Raw genomic sequence first — 21,894 nt, 5'->3', positions numbered from 1 at the left:
TGACATAGTTGGAATCTTCGAATATTTTTTGGATCTACAAATTAAAGCAAAGTTGTGTTGGTTTGAAAAGTGTTTGTAATGACCGGTCGTTCGCTTTGTCAGTGGGGTTAATATTTGGGAAGATGTGATTGTTTGTAAAAGCTGCCGTTGTCTCCTCAAAATTAGGATTGCGTTGGCCTAGCTTGTAAATAAATAAATAAATAAATAAATACGCCCTCACTGAAACCCTAAATTTCCATATCAAACCTGAGGCGAGTAAACAGGCCAATGATAGATAAAAAGCTCATAACATGCTTCCAGCCTGGTGTATAGGACCATCTCTACAACCACCATCTCTCTTTCTCTGTACAAGCCTCCTTCTGTCCCCACCAGTCCAGGTGTCTCTTCTATTGGCTACCGCTGACCATTAGTCTTTCAGGCTTTGAATAACGCACACTGTTGAAGATGAACAGAAGTCAACTTGTGAGAGAAGGAGGGGCAGGAAGAGAGGAAGAGAGCTGAGTGAAAGACAAGAGAGCAATGAAAGAGAGAGATTGGGCCAAGTCCACCAGGGAATTTCTCTGCAGCTGGTGAAGCGAGAGTAGGTGGGGAGGAGGACAGAGGAAGGCAGGGAGAGGAGAAAGGAGGATTAGAAAACTGAAAACAGGGTTTTGCATGAATAAACCTTTCGGCTAAATAAATAGAAGGCAAAAAACAGATTTTTCTCCCTTCACAATCCCACCTTTATGAGAAGCGATATAAGGATAGAAAGAAGATATGAACAAGACACATAAGGGGTTAAGAAAAAAGTATAAGAAATCAGGGCAAAGGTTGTTGTGTTCATCATTTTTTTACAAAAAAAAAGATGGAGAATACAGGAACAGAAATAATGAAAAGCTGTTTTGGACTGGGGATACAGGGAGGAGGAGATGGGGGTGAGGGGCAGAGGAAGAAGGGAGGAAGAGAGTTAAAAGCAAGGGGGACAAGAGAAGGGCAGAAAAAGATGAAAAGAGGGAGCAGAGACAATATGCTCAGCTGTGGATAATTACAGCAGGAAGCAGTGGAGGGAACGAGAGAGAGAGAGGGACAGACAGAGAGACAAGCTAATTATAATTATTTTTAGTATGCTTGTTGTTATCACTATTATCATAATGGCCATCAATATCACTGTCGCCACGGTGACAGCCATAGGGAAGAACTAGAGGGCTCTGCCTGCTCTGGACCAATGGGGTTCAGCCAACTGTTTAGTGTGTGTGTGTGTGTGTGTGGGGGGGGGGGGAGATAAACCAAACGTGGATGTCCTATGATAGAGATTAAGAGATGCGGCATGTATTGAAAAAAAAGTCTGTTTCGTGTACAGTTTACAGATTGATTGAATTAACTGCAGCTTAATATTACAGAATAAAGAGGACAAGAAGAAGTTTTCTCGAGAGAATATAATAAGGATGAGATTTTTTTTTTTTTTTTAAAGATCCATTTATCGGTGCGTTGTTAACATACGTCAGCATGTTTTGGATTTATTTAGCTCCTCATTGGCCAAAAGTCAATTGCTGGAGAAAATATTGCTTTACAAGAAAGTAATCAATGGAAAAGCAAGTTAATTATGTACAATCCAAAAACTAAATAAAGTCCAAGTGATCCATGCTCCTACTGCTTTACACCAGCACAAGACTACCTTCCACCTCACATACCTTTTTACATTTTTGAAGAACTAATGGATTTAGGATTTTTTTTTAAATGTCAATATTTCTTCCTAGCCATGCAAAATATGGCTCTCGAAAGTGACTTCTTTACAGATTTACAATTTGATAGAATGTAAAAATTGGTAAAAGCAAGAGATTCGTTAGTGGTTCAGATCTGAATACAGGTGTGTAATTCAGAAAAAAAGATTTATCTCAAAAGATTTTAAGATTGCATTTTTGCTACTACACTTCCCTGAATGAAGAATAAATCTGGCCCATGTGTCTTATATATTTTATGTGTATTTTCTTGCATACCTACAGCCAGATGCAGAGTACAAATTGTCTAAACATTGTTCAGGATTGCACAGCCTCGGAAGGGGTTTCTGCTCCCGAAGTGCTTTTGTGGTTCATTCAGTCAACATTTTGCACATCTACCCCAGAGCCATCAGGGTGCATGGCAGTATCACTGCATGTCTCACTATACAGGGGCTCACTCAATCCTCTCTGTGGCGCTGCTGAATGTGTACTGTGTCTATGAGACTATGTGTGTCCTTGGTATTTGTGAAAAGCATGTGGATGCCAGCAGCCAACATTCAGTCTTGTTGAGAGGAGAGAGAGAGCATGTAGTCATTTTAGGTTACAAAGCATGGCATGATTTGACATCGAGCAGGCAGTGAGACAGCAAAAAGAACAATGGCAACAAAAAAAGTGCTGTAACTATGAATCAAAGCCAAACAAACAGAGGGTGATATTTCATAGGTCTGACCGTTTATTCTTCCATTGTATCCTTATTGCTGCTGATCACTAACCCATATTTAGACTCATAAACAGAACATGAGGCAATGAATCTCTTTCACACAAGATGAGCTATGTTGTATGTGCTGTTTATTGTGATTCTCACCATCTTCCAGTGTTGTAGCATTGATCTCTGAGCTAGAGGGCCCTGTGCCGGCTCTGTTGAAGGCCTGGACAACCACACCATACTGGGCAAACTTCTTCAGGTTGTCCAGTGTGTAGACCTCACTGTCTCCAGTGGCCTTCATCTCCACAATGCTGTACTGGCCGTTACTGCCCGGGCCGTTCTCTCTGTAACCGATCTGGTAACCTCGGATCACCCCGTTCTGCAGCTCCTTCCTGGGAGCCTGGAGAACAGAAAACGGAAATATAGCACTGACATCATCTGTTCTTATTCATAGTGTGTGTTTACCCACCTCACAGACTACTTACACTGAAAAGGAATCAGGACTTTACAGGCAGCAAACATGTGATTAAGTGTTACACAAACAAATCATTGTTGAAGAAGTACATCGCAGTTTGAAACAGACAATTCTTATACTTTACCTTCCAGGTGACCCTGATACTCTGAGAGGTTACCGGCTGTAGGATCACCTCCATAGGAGGACCATCCGGCTCTGCATAGAGAGAGAGAGAGAGAGAGAGCGAGAGAGAGAGAGAGAGAGAGAGAGAGAGAGAGAGCGAGAGAGAGAGAGAGAGAGAGAGAGAGAGAGCGAGAGAGAGAGCGCGAGAGAGAGATAGAGAGAGAGAGAGAGAGAGAGAGAGAGAGCGAGAGAGAGCGAGAGAGAGAGAGCGAGAGAGCGATAGAGAGAGAGAGAGCGAGAGAGAGAGAGAGAGAGAGCGAGAGAGAGCGAGAGAGAGAGAGAGATGATTTAATAAGATAAGATTTCATGTTTTAATGATAAGATTTCATGTTTTCAGTAAGTCTCATGGCCTTAATATTCTAATCTACAACTTTCAAAGATGTTTTTCTCAGTTTTATTGAAATGGAATTTTTATACAAATATCCAAGGACATATCTCGGCGTTGGCACAGGTGCAGTGACTGGGAGCTAATACAACAATCCAACGTGAAATATGTGCTCAAATAAGTGCAGTGCTGTCAAGATCCTTACGTGCTTCCTCTGTGCTGATGGTGAGCTCCTTACTGGCCTCGCTCTTGCCTATCACATTGTAGGAGTACATGCGGATGCTGTAGACGGAGGCAGGGTGAAGGTCCACTATGTTTGCCTGATTGTTTGTGGGAGAGATGTTTCGAGTGGCATGCTTCAGCTCCCATGTATCTGCCAAAAAAAAGAGAGTATTGACTTATACAGTTTTCCACTATTGTTCCCACTTTGAGGATTTGTATTTTGTCAGTCCTATACAACATTAAGGCCGTTTGGAATCTCACACTAACATACTATTTATACTAAGTATGACATACATTTGAATATGTCGTGCGTTCCCACTGCATTGAATGTGGATTTTGTGCACATGAGAAATGCCCAGATGGATACTACATTAGCGAGAACTTCTGAGTATGAGATGTGAGTTGAATGGAATAAGTCATAATCTTTAATAGGAAGTATGTGAGTTGAATGGAATAAGTCATAATCTTTAATTCAGTAGGAAGTATGCTTTACACACTGCTTGTGTATGTAGTACATAATATGTTAGTATGCAATTTCCAACACAACCTCAGTGTTATTTCCCTATAATCTTCCTGTAGAATCGTCACGTACAATTCTTGAACATTTTAGTTTGTATTTTGACATCGACAGTCAATTCCAATACATTCAGTAGTGTTTAAAATAAAGAAAACAATCACCAACAGCTCAGCATATTATTCAACTGTTAGATTATATTCTATCTTCATTTTCTGTAAAATGAAGAATACAGTCTGTTTACTAACCTGTCTTGTTCTTATACTCAATGTCGTAGCAGGTAATGACGCTGTTTCCATCAAATCTCTGTGTCCACCGGAGATTCATACTGCGATCTTTCACTTCACGCACCTCCAACTCCGGAGGGTCCGGCGGCTCTGAGGATTTAAATGAGAGAGCGCGAGTGAAGGGAGGAAGGAAAGACAAAGGTAAAGATAAAGAGGATAGCATAAAAAGAGAGATATTTTAGTGGGAAAGAGGGACAAGCAGGTTTGTGTCGCTTTTATCAATATACTGTGATGGTACCTGCATTTGACAGGAATCGTTACAGTACCTTGCACAGTGAGCTGGATAAGGCCACGTCCTTCTCCATAAGAGTTAATGGCATGACAGGAGAAGAAGACAGAATCCTCACGCTCTGCTGGCTTTAGCTGCAGGGAGAAATGTAGAAAGGCAAATGTCAAAGAGACAAACAACTCTATCTTTCTGTGTAAAGTACACCTTTGTGATGGAGAAGGCCCCTTGACAGTTTCTTCTCAACCATGCATGTTTGGTGTTTAGGTGACTCACCGTACATTGCATTGGGAGGAGAGGTGCAATAAGTCACAAACCCCATTCAAGCATGTTTTGCCTGCACTTAAAAAATAGGAATCATATATTTTGAATCAGAAGTCTGCTGTATAGCAACTCTGGATGTCCCAAGATGAACATACATTTCCCCTTTGGAGATGCTGGTCTGGAACCTGACTCACCAGATGGTTTGTTGCACAGAACCATCTGAGAAGCCGTAATTGGAAACTGTTTGGAAAAGGGGCAGGCATTTTCATAAAATACTTGGCAGGTGATTGGATGAACCATCTGTCAATCAAACTGTTGCCGGTCGGGAGAAGAGAAAAAAACATCTTCTCCACGGAGAAAAGCCTTCAGTGCTGTTGTTTACTTCTCTTTCGATGTATAAATATTGTCCTCTTCTTCTATAACTGATGCTATTGCAGCATCTACGCTAAACTCTTCAAGTGTTGCCATTGCTGTTAAGAATGAACAGTCGCCTATGTCATCTCACACAGACCTAAGCCACCCCCGGAGCCGCCAGCAGCTACTCACAGGACGCTTATTTGTCCAGTCCATGGCTTCCAAGACACACAATATTTGAAGCCAAGATGTATTGCGTGTAATATATGATCCCGTGATTCTTGTGTCAATCTCGTGACATCGCAAGAATCCATCTACCGTGGAAGGCAAGCTGGTCCAGACTCCAATACCAAACTGATGATATGTCGTAAAGACATTGCTGTCTGATTTCTTCAATTAGATGCTCTGCCATAGGTAAGAACTTCTTACCTTGAGTGTAGACAACACCTCGTCTGTCTTCTCATTGGGACTGGTGATAATGGAGTATCGGGGGTTGCGGTCAGGGTCAATGACTGTGTCGCCTCTCTCCCAGCGGATGATGATGGGCCATTCTCCCCTGGCTGTGCAGTTCAGCTCCTTCAAGTGACCCTTCTTAGCTATGGTAGTGTTGGGGTGACTGGTGATCATAGCTGGGACTGGAAGGAGAAGGCAAATGGAGTGTGAGAAAAAGAGAAGGTGAGAACACATGAAGGAAATGGTGAAAGTAAACAGATTAATGAGGGGACACCAGATGACAGAGATAAAAGAGGGAGAGGGGGAAGAGGACCGAAGAGGATAAGAGGGGGGACAGCCGGCAGTTAAAAAGGTGGAGTTCACAGTGGCCAAGTTCCATTGCAGTAGTAGAGTAATGAAGAGCTATGGTCAATGAGGTAAAGTCAATAAACCTCCTCTCTCATTCTCCAATAGTTACACCAGAGTCTAGGGGAATGAACAGGCAAAAAACGATACACTACCTTTCGTGTGCACTCTACACATAAGATCACTCACAATCTTCTCTGGCCAACACACACTCAATCGCAATACCGATCTGAGGAGGGTTCTGCTGTTTTGTTTTCATCACTTATTCATCTCACCCTCCCTATTTTCCTCCTTCTCCGCTGAGCGAAACAGACAGAATTGAAGGAGGCAGAGGAGAGGAACGGTTCAATCAATAACACTAACACCAGTAGGAGAAAGAGAGAGAGAGAGACGGGTGGGGGGGACTAGTGGTTGTATTTATGTGCACCTGGTAATATGCGTCTGTGTGTGACGTGTCGAAAGAAGCCAGGAATTATGCATTAACGTCTCTTTTGTGGGTAAAGCTGAGTTGTAAGTTCTTGGTTTTGCATCCTACAAAGTCTCTTATAATGCTCAACCTGATGCTGACAGTCTGTGTGTGTGTGTGTATGTGCATGCACATTTCCCCCATGCATGTTCCCATTCCATTACATAGGATGGCACTGACAGCAAGGGCAGGATGAGAGAGATTGATTGCAGATAATGATTCAGCTCAAAGTGTTTTTGATTGTCTGTAAACAGATCCCAAGAGTCAAAAGATCAATCACTCGCTTTCTCACTGCGCACACACACACACACACACACACACTCTCACACACACACACACACACACACACACACACACACACACACACACACACACACACACACACACACACACACACACACACACACACACACACACACACACACACACACACACACACACACACACCCTTCATTCTCTCACTGTTCTTTATTGTTGTGCTCTTATGTCCATGGTCACCTTTGTGTCACCAATTCATTAGTGTGCCTGGGTGTATGTTCTTGCCCAGAGAGCACAGGGAGAGTAGTGCGAGCTGGCTCATTGGTTTGACACAGTTAGCAAGTGTGTGTGTGCGTAGAGACCGATACAGCCGGAGCATCCCAGATGGCCTTACCGCAGTCATCCATGCCTTGCAACACTCATGCTCTGCTACATTAGCTCGTTGGAGTTTGTACACTCACTCTTAACGGTGAGGACCATGCTCTTGCTGATGTCCGAGCCAACGCCATTGGAGGCCTGACAGAGGTAGAATCCACGATCTTCTTCTAGAACATGTCTGATGAGTAGAGAGCCGTTACCCATGATCTGGATACGGCCCGTCAGAGGCACAGGGTGGTACTGCTGTGGATTCCCAATACCCGCTAGACAGAAAGAGAAGATTATGATGAACTGTAAAGTAACCGAGGATCTCTACATTTGAACAAAAATGTACCAATATTTATCTACATACTGTAGATAAATAATGAAAGACAGGTCACCTAGTGCAGCTTTGGCATGCTTCCACATGACTTTAGGAGGAGGGTATCCATCTACTGAACAGTTTAGGATCCCAGCCTTTCCATAGATCCCATCCTGATTATTGGGCTGAACCATAAACCGAGGAGGCACTGGAGAAAGGAGAGAAGAAGTGAATAAAAAGACAAAGAAAACTTAATTTGGGGGTTCTTTCCCACACTGGAACACGTGTGCCACCACTGGAACTCGGAAGCTTACCAATGGAATATTAAGTGTGCAAGAGATGTTTTGGGAAATTGGGAAAGTGACGTCTCATGCAAAATGACCTATTTCACAGCCATTGGCCTTTGCACAGTTATTTTGGGTGGTTTGATTTATGTTTTGTTGATAAACACGATTAGTGGAAGGTTGGTAGAGTTCATGATTTCAACTCAGATGTGGATGTTTTCATTAGGACCTTCTGATTATAGGAGAAGGATCTTTTTTTTCAAATGTTGCTGTGCATATTTCCAATATGGATGGAATAGAATTACAGATCCGTTGTAGATTTAAATGTTGATGTGGTGTCACAATTAAACTTGATGTTAATAGAACACTGATTAACCAGAAATTAAAAAAATGGCATCAAAAAGGTTACCGACCCCTGGATTGTATTTTTATATTATATACAGTCTATATGTACATATATAGACTGTATGTATAATATAACAGTATAAAACATGTAAAACATATGTAAACATATAAAAAAAGTTGGCAACCCAGGTTTAATCTTAAACATATTTTTCAAACTAATATTGAATGTAAAATCTTAATTTTTTAAATCTTAATCTGCAAAGTAACTACAGCTGTTAAATAAATGCAGTGGACTAAAAGGTGATGGAGAAGAAGTAAAAAGTACCAGAGCCAGAGGCATAGGCAGTATTGCTAGAGTCACCACTTAAAATCTTGCCTTGGGCACCAAATTGGTCTATAGGTCGGCTCTGTAAAGTACCACAAAATCGAAAGAGTAAAGTTAAGTAAAGGTACCTCAAAACTGTAGTTAGGTAGTAGTATTTGAGTAAATGTTACTTTCCAACACTGCTGATTTTATATATAAAAAGTAGGAGCCACAGGAGGAAGTACACAGGACGAAAGAGTTGAATACCGGTAGTCGTTTATGTGAGAGGCTCTGAAGAGTCTGACAAAATTACTCAATCACTCAGCTTCACAGAAAGTCTACCCTGGAGGTCATGCAATTTGAAAGATGAGGGTTTTTACTAGCAAAGATGGTCTAATAAAAGATCCTACTGAGCTGCATTATGGGAAGTTAAGTATCCAGCGTAACCCATAACAAGGACATAGAGTCAAGATATATAAGCCTTGCTGCTTCAATTTTGACTACTTTTTGGAATCTACGAAGTCATCCAACTTTATTTGAGTGCAATACTAAATCACTGCAGTGCTATTTTAAAATAACCCCCTCCCTTTCCCCTTAAACCCTTTCTTAATCTCACTTTTGTATTAACAATCATCTCTCACTCCTTCCTTTCTTACCTGTTACTGTGAGCTGCCGCTCCGTGCTGACAGTGGCAGCATCGTTGCTGGCAATGCAGGTGTAGTTGCCATTGTGTTTGAGCGACACCTTGGATATCTGGAGAGAGCTCATGAACTCCTTTGTGTCGATGGTGATGCCAGAAGAGGCCACGATCTCCTGCCCGTCCTTGCGCCATGTGATGCGTATGGGCATGTCTCCAGACGACACCACGCAGGCAATGTACATCAGTTTACCAATGGAAGTCGGAGGAAAGTCAAATGGCTGGATCAGTGGAGGAACTGAGAGAGGCAGAGAAGGGGAGGATGAAAGAGTAAAGCAAGAGAGGTGAAGGAGGGAGAGTGATATGGTGTGAGATGTGTAGAGAGGAAGAGAGAGTAAATAAAAATGTAAGAGACAAAGTAATTGGGGGGGGGGATAGTGAAACGAGATAAAAGGAGATGAGTAAAAGAGATAGAACAGACAGATCAAGTGAGGAAATACATGATGAAAAGGAGAGTGGGGGAGAGAAAAAGGCAAGGACAGGCAACAGGGTGAAATGAAGGGTATATCGAGGGAAGACAGAATAAGGGGAATAGGCGGTGGAAATAAAGGAAAAAAAGATGAATGAAAACAGTTCGAGGGTTTTTTAAATGAGCGGGGTGAGTAAGAGGTGAAGACAGAGATTTGAGGCAAATGTGAATAAGTGAAGGATAAAGAAAGAGAGAAAGTCAGATGTAAAGACAGGCAGAATATGCGTAGACATACATTGAAGATTTGGTGGCACCAAAAGGACATGAGGTGGGAGGGTGAGTGATGCAAAGGGAAAAGAGGTGGATGTAGAAAGATAGAAAAGAAGGAGACATGAAGAAAGAGTGAGATTTATTTTCGAGGATATGGATCAGAATCATTTTTGTTAAACTACTCTATCTTTCTGTTGGATTTCTTGAGTCTGTCATCTAAGCCTGGACCCCGGAAGCTTCCAAAACACCACCGCCTGGCCTACTAGCCTACCCACTTTTTAGCCGCCTGTACCCCCTACCAATCCTTCCACTCCATCCCACCCTGCCCTGCTAAAGCCAGCCCATAATAGCTGCTCTAATTAGAGCCCCATCCGCAGGGGGAAGAGCGGTGTTGCTGTGGAGAACGGCGGAGGTGATGGCGGTGGTTTAGAGTGGAGAAGGAAGGGAGGGTGGTGGTTCTGGTTGGGGGGGGGGGGGGGGGGGGGGTTACAGCTGAGACATCTGGGGGATTTAATCTGGGCCTCGTTAAAATTCATCTAATTAAATCAGAGACATGACGAGCACACATTCGTACAAGCACATACCCACACTCGCATGCAGCCAATGCACATACACACGAGCATGTGCATGTCCACGAAAGCGCACTTGTGTACACGCATGTGCATGTATGCACGAAAAAACACCACGAAGACACCTGACCACCAACAATTTCACACATCTGCTAATGTCAAGTCAAAACCCACACAACCCAAACTCACAACTTCTTAAAACTAACATGTCATGCTATCATGCTGTGTGGCGAGCTGACAAACATTAGCATACAGATATGCAAAATGTATGCAGCACACAAACACACCATGCAATTCACACACATTTATGCATGCGTGTGGCATGCACGCACACAAATTGTGCTCCATGTAATTGCGGAGTGGTTGAAACAGCGCACTCGGCCACTCCGCCCCTTAATCAGGGGTTATTAGAGGCAATGCATACAGCTTTCTTCTTTCCTCTCTCTCTGTTTCACTCACACCCTCCTGCTTCAAAACCAGTCTTACTCACTCTCCATCAGTGTTACAATCACCCTCTTTCACATTCAGATTTCTTTCCCAGTAAAAAACATCTAGACACATTTAAATTACATTTCTATAATCATTTTACTTTGTTTATTCTCTTCATTGGGCAAACCTCTAACAAGTACTTAGTGCTGTGCATGCTTTTAGAGATATCTGTATGACTCTCCATCCTAGCCAAGTAAAAGAAAGTGTGAAACTCTGACAAAGCTATTATTTTGAAAATGATCAACTGACCTTTGACAGCAATATAGACAGTCTGCGTGATAAACAGCTGTGGTTGGATGAGCACGCTGCAGACATAGGCTCCCTCGTCCATCCCCTTCTGAACGTCGCTGAGCTTCAGAGTCCCATTTTCATACACCACCTGGACAGTAATCAGCAGTGTTACACTCAGAGGTGTTCCATGGATGGTCTTTTTATTCATACATGTAAACAGAGCTGTGAATTTGAATGAGATGATGCCAGATGATCAGTTGCCAAAATTGTAATTTAGATGGTCAAACCACAACTGAGTGACCTTTAAACAACACTAGAAGGATAGGATCTATGTACCCACATACTGTATATTCACGTTGTACAGTGCTGTATGGAAATTAAGTGATGATAAATTTCTATTTTCTTGAAGCAAAAATGCAGAAAGCGAAATCTACCTGGCGATGATTGTCAGGCAGCAGAAGCCCCTCCTTGTACCAGTTGATTGAGTAGTAAGGGTACCCAATCACACGGCAGTTTATGAAAGAGTTTCTTCCCGCCACTGCAGTGATGTTTTTCATAGGCCGAATCCTCGGAGGACCTAATGGGGGTAGAGAGGTAGAGAGAGAGAGAGAGAGAGACACACAGAGAGAAAAAGAGAGAGAGAGAGAGAGAGAGATGGGCAGAGGGAGAAATATGGAGAGAAAGAAAATGAGATGTGTTGACCAGAGGAAGAAAAGAGAGGGGAAAATGATAAGATTATTAGTTGATGTTGTCAGAGGCAGGTTGTGGAATTTTAGAAATAAAGGGGAGGGGTGACAGGGAAGGGAGTTGGGCAGTAGGGAAGAGACAGAAGAGGAAAAAAAGCATGTAAGGGTATGTGAAGAGAGAGAGGTTTGAGTGTCTTATCTTAATGTTAAAAAGCAGCTTAAATTGTTTTTATAGTTTTTCTGAAGGAGCGCCTGCATACTCCTGCACAATTTCTGACCAACTGTTTTCTATTGAAAATCAGTTTAGTCAGACACTGTACGATTTTAAAGTCAACAGCAATACAGTTACTCAGCTGTTTTTTAAGCAACTTGTAAAAAGATGTGAACTAAAATTTGCCTTATCAGTTGCCTTTAAAAGTTAAAACCTTTCCGCTTTAGGCAGGGGGAACTAAAAGTGGGTCAAAATATTTGGGAAAACGCCCCCGTTTCTCTGACAGTTATCTTTGTTTCCCCGAGTACCAGAATCAAACCTAATGCAGGGATGCCAGACATATATTACAGTAAATGTATCCTGAACCTGCCAGATTTGTGTTGGGTGACTGCCTCAATATGTTGCTCATGTATCATTGCCAAAAGAGAGACTGAAGGATGTGCACCGGCAGCCAGACAGTAAGTCGGACGGACACTAAATGTGTTTAGCATTACTGGAGGACACTGGGAGCTATCACTCAATCATCTGTCAATTCTTCTGTGACCTTTTCACCATTGTTCTTCTTTCTATCTTTGTTTTTGTCTCTCCTCCCCTCCTACCAACTTCTCTCTCTCTCTCTCTCTCTCTCTCTCTCTCTCTCTCTCTCTCTCTCTCTCTCTCTCTCTCTCTCTCTCTCTCTCTCTCTCTCTCTCTCTCTCTCTCTCTCTCTCTCTCTCTCTCTCTCTCTCTCTCTCTCTCTCTCTCCTGCCTTTCTCAGCGCGTGCTGAGCTTTGAAGTCACAGCTCTGACGAGTGAAAGATGTATTATTCAGTAGCACCGTCGCACAGACACACACGCCGACACTCACGCACAAACACATAAACAGTATACACGTGCATGTGTGTTCAACTACTGTCTGTGTGGCTTAGTGTCTCTGCTTTTGGCCTCTGACTGAATGAGATAAGTTAAGTGTCTCACATTTCACTGAGTGGGCAAGCATAGTGTGTTCCTGCTTTTTCATGTGTGCTTATGCATGTGTGTATTAGCTGGATGTGTATTGCATGAAGGGCTGAAGCTCTCTGGCAATTGAGGTCATTCTTACTCCGATGATCATTCTGGCATGTCTCCTTAGAGCAGACTCGCATGTCACAACCATACATCTCACTAAAGGACAGAGAAAAGTGTGCATGTGTGTGTGTGTGTGTGTGTGTGTGTGTGTGTGTGTGTGTGTGTGTGAGAGAGAGAAAGAGAGAGAGAGAGACATGGAGACAGTGATACAGCCCTGTCCATCGGTGTCACTCCTCATCGGTGTCATCTCTGACGACAGTGACTTCACCAGTCCTGTCACCAGAGTTCACCATCACTCCCCCAGCAGACACTGGCACTCCCCTCTTCTCTCATTCCATCTATTCTCTCTCTTCCCTCGGCCTCTGGCCATCTGTTTCTTTCTCTTCTAAAGTGTCTTCATCCATTTGTCTCACGTTCCCTTAATCTTGCTTCCTCTCATTTCGCCACTCTTTCTCTCCATATGTTGAGCTACAATCTCTCGGTTGGAACATTGGGTGTGCCTTTAAACTACTGTCTTACTGTATGTGAGCATACAGGTAGCTACAGTAGGTGGATGAGTATTTGTATTTGTTTTCTTATGGTGTTCATATGTATGTGTGCGTTCACAAAGTCTGAGGTGCAGAGCTACAGTAAACTAAACAACAGGACAGCAACAGACTGCAAGAAAGAAAGACATAATGAGACAGGCAACATACACTGTATGTGCTGCTTGAGGAACAAAACACTGATGGCTGCAAATAATTATTATATAAGTGTAAAGATTGACAGACAATAGAAAAAAGAAAGAAAGAGAAGAACTAAAAATATACAGGAAAGCAAAACACACATACAGACTTAGAGATAGAGATAGAGAGGGGTGGAGGATAGGATATGGGTCAGGGTAGGGGTCAGGCCATAAAAAGCCGCTGTATGACTGATATTGAAAAGTAGACAGGCACCTCTTACGTTTATGCGCGCTTGGTACTCGGCACTACCGGCCGAGTTTCGTGCGGCGCACCGATACACTCCTCCATCGCGAATCTGCGGGCTGCTGATGTTGACGTGGCTCACGGTGCTGCCGTCCGAGAGCGTGTACTGGCTGGTTCTGACACGCGACAGGTCCCGGGCAATAGGCTCGTCGTCCAGGGTCCAGGTGATGGTGGGAGGAGGTGCTCCTTTGGCAGCGCACATCAGGGAGAACGGTTCACCCGGGAGCACCACCCTCTCGCTGAAGGAGGCGACAATGCGGGGTGTACCGTCTGAGAAACAATCAAAAGACAAGAGATGTAAGGTGTGAATATAGAAACAAATGGTAACAGAGTGTTACACTGGATTCAAATCAGCCTTTTGGTTGAAAACACGAATAGACTAAATCACAATACTCAGAAGCATATGAAAAATGTTTTTACTGTACGGCACCGAATAAAAACAGTAACACCTCGTGGTTGTAACAGGAAGTGTAACATAATATAGCCAATCTGTCCCAGGGATAGTATTACCATAACCATATGCAGAAACATATGTGTGCAAATGTGCATGTCCTCAATGTGCATGATGAAATAAAAATGAATTGGAAATTATTGGAGAGATTACACGAGATGAAACATAACAGAAATGCTTTGCAATTGTCATCGTTATTACCCACTGAATAAATGGAGGTCAATCAGTTCACTTCACAATAATTTGTCGAAATACGGACAAAACTGAAAAAGACATATCCCAGTAACAGACCCACAACTCCACATTAAGTATAGGCATTACATAAACTGGACCTTGGACAGTTCTTGTTATATATACATTGATGATTGTATACCGACATGGTGTCCTCACCTTCGAGCAGTATGATGGAGAAGTCCTGAGCAGTCTGGCCTTTGCGCGTGGCAAAGCACTGGTAAGCTCCCGAGTGTCTCTTTTGTGCAGCGGAAATGAACAATGTCTCATTGTGAGCCCCCTGTATGGAAAAGTGCTGATCGGGCAGGACAGAGTCTGTGTTACGGTACCAGGACACCATAAAGTTCGGGGAACCCTGGACGGCACAGGATAGGATGACTGTGCTGCTGATCCCCGTCTTCAGGTTCTTGGGAGACAAGGTGACCCGCAGTGGCTCTAGAGATGAGACGACCAGGCAGAGATTAAAAAAACAAAGACAAGAAGGTGCTTTTTTATAAATGTCAGTCATACCTTCTCACTCACAAGTTAATATCTAAACACAAGGCACCGAACTTGGTGGCATTACTTGTATTACTAAACGAAAGCAATTTGAAACTGGGACAGGCCAGGCAACCGAAACCCGATATTGGTGTGATCGTATATTTGTTGTTTGTGTGTCGAGATTTCTGCCATTGCTTTTTACTGGTGAGTGTGTCTGCTAAGCGGCGAGCAAAACCGAGACAGAAAGAAAGAAAGGGGAGAAAATGTCAGTGAGCAATAAAGCAGCTGGTGTTGAGGGCTTTAGGCTGCTGAATGTGTGTGAGCATGTGTGTCAGGGAGTGACCATGCAAGTGTAAGACTTTCTCCATGGGCAATAAGTGCATCTACTGTAAGTGTGTGTCCAAATGTGTGTGTATGTGTACCACCTTCTATGCTCTGTCATAGGAGGTTTGTGGGTTGTGTTGTGATGTCACCCTTTCCCAACCACATCTCCTCTCTCCCCCTCCTCCCCCCTCCTCCCTTCACACGTGTACCATTTTCTCTACCAGCGTCACCTCCTCACGTCTCGTTCATTCATACATCTCTCCCTCCCGCTCTCACATCCTAAGTAAAGAGAAGGACGGGGCCTGCAAGACCACTGTTCTGCTCTGTCACCGCAGCGACGCCTCGCTGGAGTTTGGGAGCACTGCTGGGGAACGAGCCATCCGTGGGGATCAAGCTCACGCTCGGTCCAGCTTAAATGATGTCTCCATCACACCTGACATCACATTCATCTCACTCCAACTGTACTTGTCATTGCGGACCAACGGATGAATTAAGTAATCAGTGATGCTTTGTCGTGTGCTGAATCTTGGTATTTTATTACTCTGCTATACTGTTTTCAGTCCTTTACCCACCTATGACGTTGAGGTGACCTGTCACCTCTTTGGAGCCAAAGCTGTTGGTGACCTCACAGATGTAGTTGCCACTGTCCTCGAGCCTCAAATCGGAAACGGTGAGGCCAGAGGCGCGCCGCGTCCAGCGGGAGTCTGCAGGTAATGGCCGACCATCCTTTAGCCATCGGATGGTGGGGTTTGGGTATCCGGAAGCGATGCAGGGCAGCTCCACACTCTGCCCCACCTGTACCTCACCGGACTGGAAACTGTCCAGCAGTGACGGGGTGGACTCCGTAGGGTCTGTAGATGAAGCACGTCCATAACGATATATTCATTCAGAAAAATCTGTACTTTAACCAATTTTTTGATCTAGGAATAGATCAAGGAATAGTTTGACATTTTGGAAAATAAATGTATTCACTTTCTTGCTAAGAGTTTAATGAAAAGATAGATACCAATGTCATGTCTACAGGGTAACTATGCAACTACTGCTAGCAGATAATAATAACAAATAATAATAATACATTTTATTTGTATAGCGCTTTTCATGACACTCAAAGACACTTTACATTGAAATCATCATATATAAAAACAATACACTGGTTAGCTTAGCTTAGCACAAAAACTAGAAACAGAGGAAACAGCTGTCTTGTAAGTTTTCTGAAGAATACAAGTGTCAAAGAAAAGTCACTGCTCATATAGTCATGCTTTGATTGGCATTTAGCAACTACAATGAAAGGAAATGATAACTTTACGTTGCCTACCCATAACAGAGAGCCTGGCTCCATTGCTCTGGCGAGTCTCTCCACTGTACTTGTGCTTTGTGATGCAGCGGTAGGTGGACAGAGCATCTTCCTTCTGAACTTCTGAGATATACAGAGCACCAAATGTGGTCAGGAAAAAGCGGTTACCTGTGGAGGACAGCAGAGAGGGAACAGGTAGGAGAGGCGAGAAGGATACGTTAGTCAGCATATCTAAGTAACATATTACAACAAAGCCATGTCGTTTGCATGTAAAGCATTGTGAGGGTCTATGGAAAGAGGGTGTCATATGCTGTATAGATAAATCCATTTGTTTGTTTTCATTACAATTTCATGATGTCCACTATAGGGCTTTGTTCACTTTCTTCTGTCTTCTCTATGCCTAAATAACATATGTCTATGTCGAAAAAGTAAGGATTTCTGAGTGATTTTTCTAAATTATTTTAATGTGAGGTTATGCAATTTTTGAAAGACAAATGGTGCAATTGGCCCTCATACAAGTCGAGAGCTGAATTCATAAGCAATAAAATGCACCTTTGCTGAATTCAATACACTCAGATGTTTTGCTGCTACAGCTTAACCTGGTCTGGTATGACCTGTAGCTTATGGTGGCTAATGTTCTTCAGATAGATTTACTGTGTAACTGACAGGTTCTGTACTTAATCAGTTCACTGACGTAAAGGCTCTACTACATCAGTGTTACACTGTGTTTTACCAGGTCACAGATAAATATTTCAGTGGTGTAATAACAAAACAAGAAAAGATTGCCACAATTGCCAAAAAAGATAAACCGTACATTCCACACAATGCCTTGTCCGCCTAATATGGATGTAAACGTACCACTATTACTTCTTCATTTTACACCCACATCAATACACACTTCTACACAAATGCTCTCTCGATGCCACATGTCTTTTCAAGTTGTATTCACTATTCTCAATGAACACAATTAAAACCGCTCTTCATTTTTTTTGCAATTGATGGAAAAAGCAAAGCAAGCAAAGAACAACTGATGTTGGGTGAGGGAAAGGTTGCGTAAGACGTATGTTGCTTTTGGAGTCGACGAGAAATGCCAACTCCTCCATCATGAGACCGTCTTGACAAACCGCGAAAAACACTGAATTTCAGAAGAAAAGGAAAGGCAGGACTAGAATAAACATGTCCTCAAAAGGCCCAACCACAGCACTTAGGTGAACACATGGGAGCTTTAAACATACTCTGTGCCATCCATCGAGCGAGATTTACACAATAGAGAAAGACCGATGAGGGGGAAGAGAAAGAGAGAAGAGAGAAGGGTGTTATTGTAGGTGTAAATAATTGATGTGTCTCCGTGTGTTATGGTAACAGCAGATTAGTGTCATTTTCATTTCACATCAGTGACTGCTTGGTCTGCCTCTGATTTATCTACATGTCAATAGAGACAGCATGTGCACATGTGTGTATGTGAGAGAAGAAGAAGAAGAAGAAGAGGAGAAGAGCGAGATGGAAGAAGAAGAGGCGAAAAGAGTGTATTTCAGTGTTTAATTCTTTCCGCTTCTCTGACTCTTTTTGTATTCTGTTCCCCCAAAGGGATATTTTAGACATGTGTGCACTTCAGAGTTCATTGTAGATTGCAGATTGTTTGCTTATGTGGATTCTATTGCAGTTTGTGTGTGTGTGTGTGTGAGTGTGTCTGGCTGTTGTTTGCATGTACCGGTACATGGTGTTTCATTGTATCTTTGCAATGTTGACAAGAGAGGACTTGAGTTAAACACAGGAGCATTGAATAGTTGAACACTGGAAATATGTGACACACACACACACACACACACACACACACACACACACACACACACACACACACACACACATACACACACACACACACACACACACACACACACACACACACACACACACACAGCTCCAAGCAATAGGTCAGCACCCAGTCAAAGCACATATGTTGTGAAACTTTAGGGTGCTAGCTTTTAGATGTGGTTAATTGTTGATGAAAGGAGACTGCTGTAGTGTGAAAAGTCAGTGGTCGTTTTGTTTTTACTTAAATGCTAATTTATTTGTCAACACTGCGTTAATAGATTTTCCCAGTTCTCATTCTTATGTTTTGATAAACAACATGTATGTTAATTGTCTGATATGAGCGCACTCATCGGTACATGTTTCTGCATCTATGTCAATGTCAACACAAGATTTTTGGTAAAATGTATCAATGGACACGTGTAGATGTGAATGTGTAAGTATCAATAACCAAGCTAGTGTGTGTGAGTGTGTGTGTGTGTGTGTGTGTCTCCTGCCACATTGTGAGCAACAACAATCGATGCGTTTTATAGCACCACAACCCCATCCAAAAGAGATTTATTAAGAGAGAGACGAGTAGCCTGGCTTCCTGCCACACACACACACACACACACACACACACACACACACACACACACACACACACACACGCTCCATCACTTTAACAATACTGAAACTTGAAGAAGACCGAGGGCGTTACATTTTGTGTTGAAGCTGCCAAGTTTTGACTGCCTAAACAAAATGTGCATTATTCCTTTCAACAGAAGGGATTTTCATTTGTTGTCATTTCACTGCTCATCGATTAATCTGTTGACTATTTTCTACATTCATCTTTAAGTCAATTAAGAGTCAATTAATCAAATATATTCAATTTTCAATGATAAAAAAGCTGGAAAAACTAAGTGTAATTTTGATTGATTTGACTTGAGCTATGAAGCAGTTATGGAATAATTTTGTGCCGATCAACTAATCGTTGAATTGACTGATCAGTTCAGGGCTGCTGATCAGCTTTTAGAGCTTTAGAGTCCCGACTCTTAACGTCAGATCTGTTACAATATCTGTGTGTGATACTGAGCTGTAAGATTTCTGAATATATATATATATATATACTGTACATACAAACACACATATGTACACATGTACATAGAGCACTTGTAACTGTCTGCCTGTGCATCATGCATACTGTATGTGGAGGTTCACACTCACGTGTTTTCATGCGAGTCAGACTGTTGTGCTGAGTGCTAAGCGACGTAAGCTGTAATTTCCAAGCCTGCCCTTTTGTTCCAACCTGGGTATTAAGCCTTACAGGATAATATGCACTTGGCGAGTAGAACCCTGTGTAACACACTGCTACAACCTGTCACAACATGCCTGGAGAGAGGAAGACAGACCAGAAGGGGGTGGAGAGGGGAGAGAGGGGGGGGGGGGGGTTAGAGAAAGAAATGCTGAGATGTTTAAGAATGGAGAGAAAAGAGAGTGGCGCAAGAGACATTCAGCTCATCAATGTTGGTTTTAAAGGATAATTATTCTATAATTTTGCCATAGTTTATATTTTTTCTGCAAAATCAATTGCTTGTGGAGCAATCAACACAATTTCCATCTACCGGTACTCTATCCATTGATATACATTTGATGTGTGTTAATAACTAACAAATACCAAATGATGCATACTGAGTAACCTACATTTCCTTGAAAATAATAATATTTTGGTATGTCCAGCTACAGCATGTAGTGACAAACTAAACAAGGTGAGTTATGACCGAGCAAAAGCAGCCAGTTCAAACTATCAAAAGATGAATGAATTATCAGTGATGCTTATCAATTTTCTGATCAATGAATCATTCCAACACTAAAGTGCTCAATGAGAGTGGTATATTAGGTGAAATAACATATTATCTATCTTCCCTCGGCTGCTCTGAGATCAGCCTACTCTACTACTCTTCACTTCCACTCTCCTCTTTTCACTGCTGCTCTTTCTACCTCATATCTAATTTCCAGCCACCGCCTGCTCTCCTGCTGTCTTTGGAGATGTGACACACCTAAAACAGCAGAGAGGGTGCAGGAAGTGATGGAGGGAGGCAGAGGAGGAGAGGAAGGGGCTGACCCTACAGGAAAGAGGACGGCAGATGGAGATTGATGGAGGGAGAGATAGGGAGATAAAGAGAAACATGCCGTTGGGAGTGACAGAGGAGGGGGAGAGAGTGAGAGGGATGAGGGGCCTGCAGGCCTGAGAGCCACACATGGGTAAAAACAATTCCTCTACGTCTTTATCTGTCTCTCTTTATCTCCCTCTCTCTTTCTCCCCTTGCAAGCCTCTCCTTGTAGGAGAGAAGATCAATTATTGTCTAGTCTGCCTACGCCTCCAGGAGTTTGTTGTTGAGTGTGTGTATGTATGTCTGTATGCATGTGCTTCTGTGTCTGCTTTTTTTTTCTTCTTTTGCTGTGGGACGCAGGATGAGATTTTTTGAGGTCCATCCCAGGGAGGCGCAAAATCCACTCATTTCATCCTTGACTCCTTGATATCTATTCACCCTTCACAGCCTCTCTTCCTCCAGTCTCCCCTTTGCCCTCTACCTCTCTCTGCCGCGGCCCTTTTTCCTTTTAGTCTGTGCTCCTCTTCCTCTTCTTTTAGGAGAGCCTGTAAGTATTGGAATCAGTTCAGCTCATCAGCCTTAGGGACGAAGTCAAGCCAAGTGCAGAGTGAATCTGCTATTGTATCTCTCTGTGTGCGCAAGTGTGTGTGTGTGTATAAGTGTACGCATGCCAGAAATTCCACAGACATACATGCAAATAATGAGACGGAGAAACAGTAAGGGAAAGAGAGAGGGGGGGGGGGAGGAGAGCGAGAGAGAGACGGAAACAATGAAAAAAGGATTAAGAAGCCCTGGGGCATCACTTGTCTTCCCCAAAGTTCCCCCGGAGAGAGGACACCCCTCTCCTTTGAGACAGATGGGGGAGTTAGAGGAGGGGGAGGCAGGTGAGATGGAGGAGGTGGCAAAAAGATGGAGGCAGAAAATGAAGGGAAGCAGGAAAGTCGCAGCTATATATATCCCGGCGTTGTTGTACATGGCTGCCGTCTTTAACAAATTATCGTTAAACAGGGACGAGGGGGCAGAGAATAGCAAGAGCAAAACAATGAAGATAAAATGCTAATGCTAATGTGGCAGGTTGGAGAAAATAATTAGATCAGACAGGAAAGATACAAAAACTAAGAAAAGACATACATACTTTGAGACGCTGGCTAGATTATAGAGACAATAAAGAGAGAGAAATAGATAAAACAGCGAGGCAAAGCGAGAAGGAAAGTGATAACGGAGAGAAACAGAGCAGGAGAGGAAATGGCGTAAGTAAGGGGGTTT

General features: G+C 42.9%; 1 protein-coding gene across 1 annotated transcript in view; it reads right to left on the bottom strand.

Moving 5' to 3' along the window:
* dscaml1 (Down syndrome cell adhesion molecule like 1) overlaps nucleotides 1-21,894 on the bottom strand; it is a gene marked incomplete at both ends in the record, with an annotated part of 86,704 nt that overhangs the window by 15,427 nt on the left and 49,383 nt on the right. Inside the window, 15 exons of the mRNA XM_079272606.1 lie at nucleotides 2,563-2,803; nucleotides 3,003-3,073; nucleotides 3,571-3,738; nucleotides 4,350-4,478; nucleotides 4,655-4,751; nucleotides 5,662-5,867; nucleotides 7,216-7,395; nucleotides 7,513-7,641; nucleotides 9,023-9,301; nucleotides 11,050-11,179; nucleotides 11,466-11,608; nucleotides 13,914-14,213; nucleotides 14,785-15,060; nucleotides 16,002-16,280; nucleotides 16,745-16,891. Coding sequence (XP_079128732.1) covers nucleotides 2,563-2,803; nucleotides 3,003-3,073; nucleotides 3,571-3,738; nucleotides 4,350-4,478; nucleotides 4,655-4,751; nucleotides 5,662-5,867; nucleotides 7,216-7,395; nucleotides 7,513-7,641; nucleotides 9,023-9,301; nucleotides 11,050-11,179; nucleotides 11,466-11,608; nucleotides 13,914-14,213; nucleotides 14,785-15,060; nucleotides 16,002-16,280; nucleotides 16,745-16,891 — 2,775 coding nt within the window. The remainder of the gene's footprint in view (nucleotides 1-2,562; nucleotides 2,804-3,002; nucleotides 3,074-3,570; nucleotides 3,739-4,349; nucleotides 4,479-4,654; nucleotides 4,752-5,661; nucleotides 5,868-7,215; nucleotides 7,396-7,512; nucleotides 7,642-9,022; nucleotides 9,302-11,049; nucleotides 11,180-11,465; nucleotides 11,609-13,913; nucleotides 14,214-14,784; nucleotides 15,061-16,001; nucleotides 16,281-16,744; nucleotides 16,892-21,894) is intronic.

This window comes from Melanostigma gelatinosum (genome assembly GCF_949748355.1).
Source record: "Melanostigma gelatinosum genome assembly, chromosome: 7".
Classification (NCBI taxonomy): Eukaryota; Metazoa; Chordata; class Actinopteri; order Perciformes; family Zoarcidae; genus Melanostigma; species Melanostigma gelatinosum.
The sequence above is the reverse complement of the archived record's forward strand: the minus strand, read 5'-3'. Positions and strand labels throughout refer to the sequence as shown.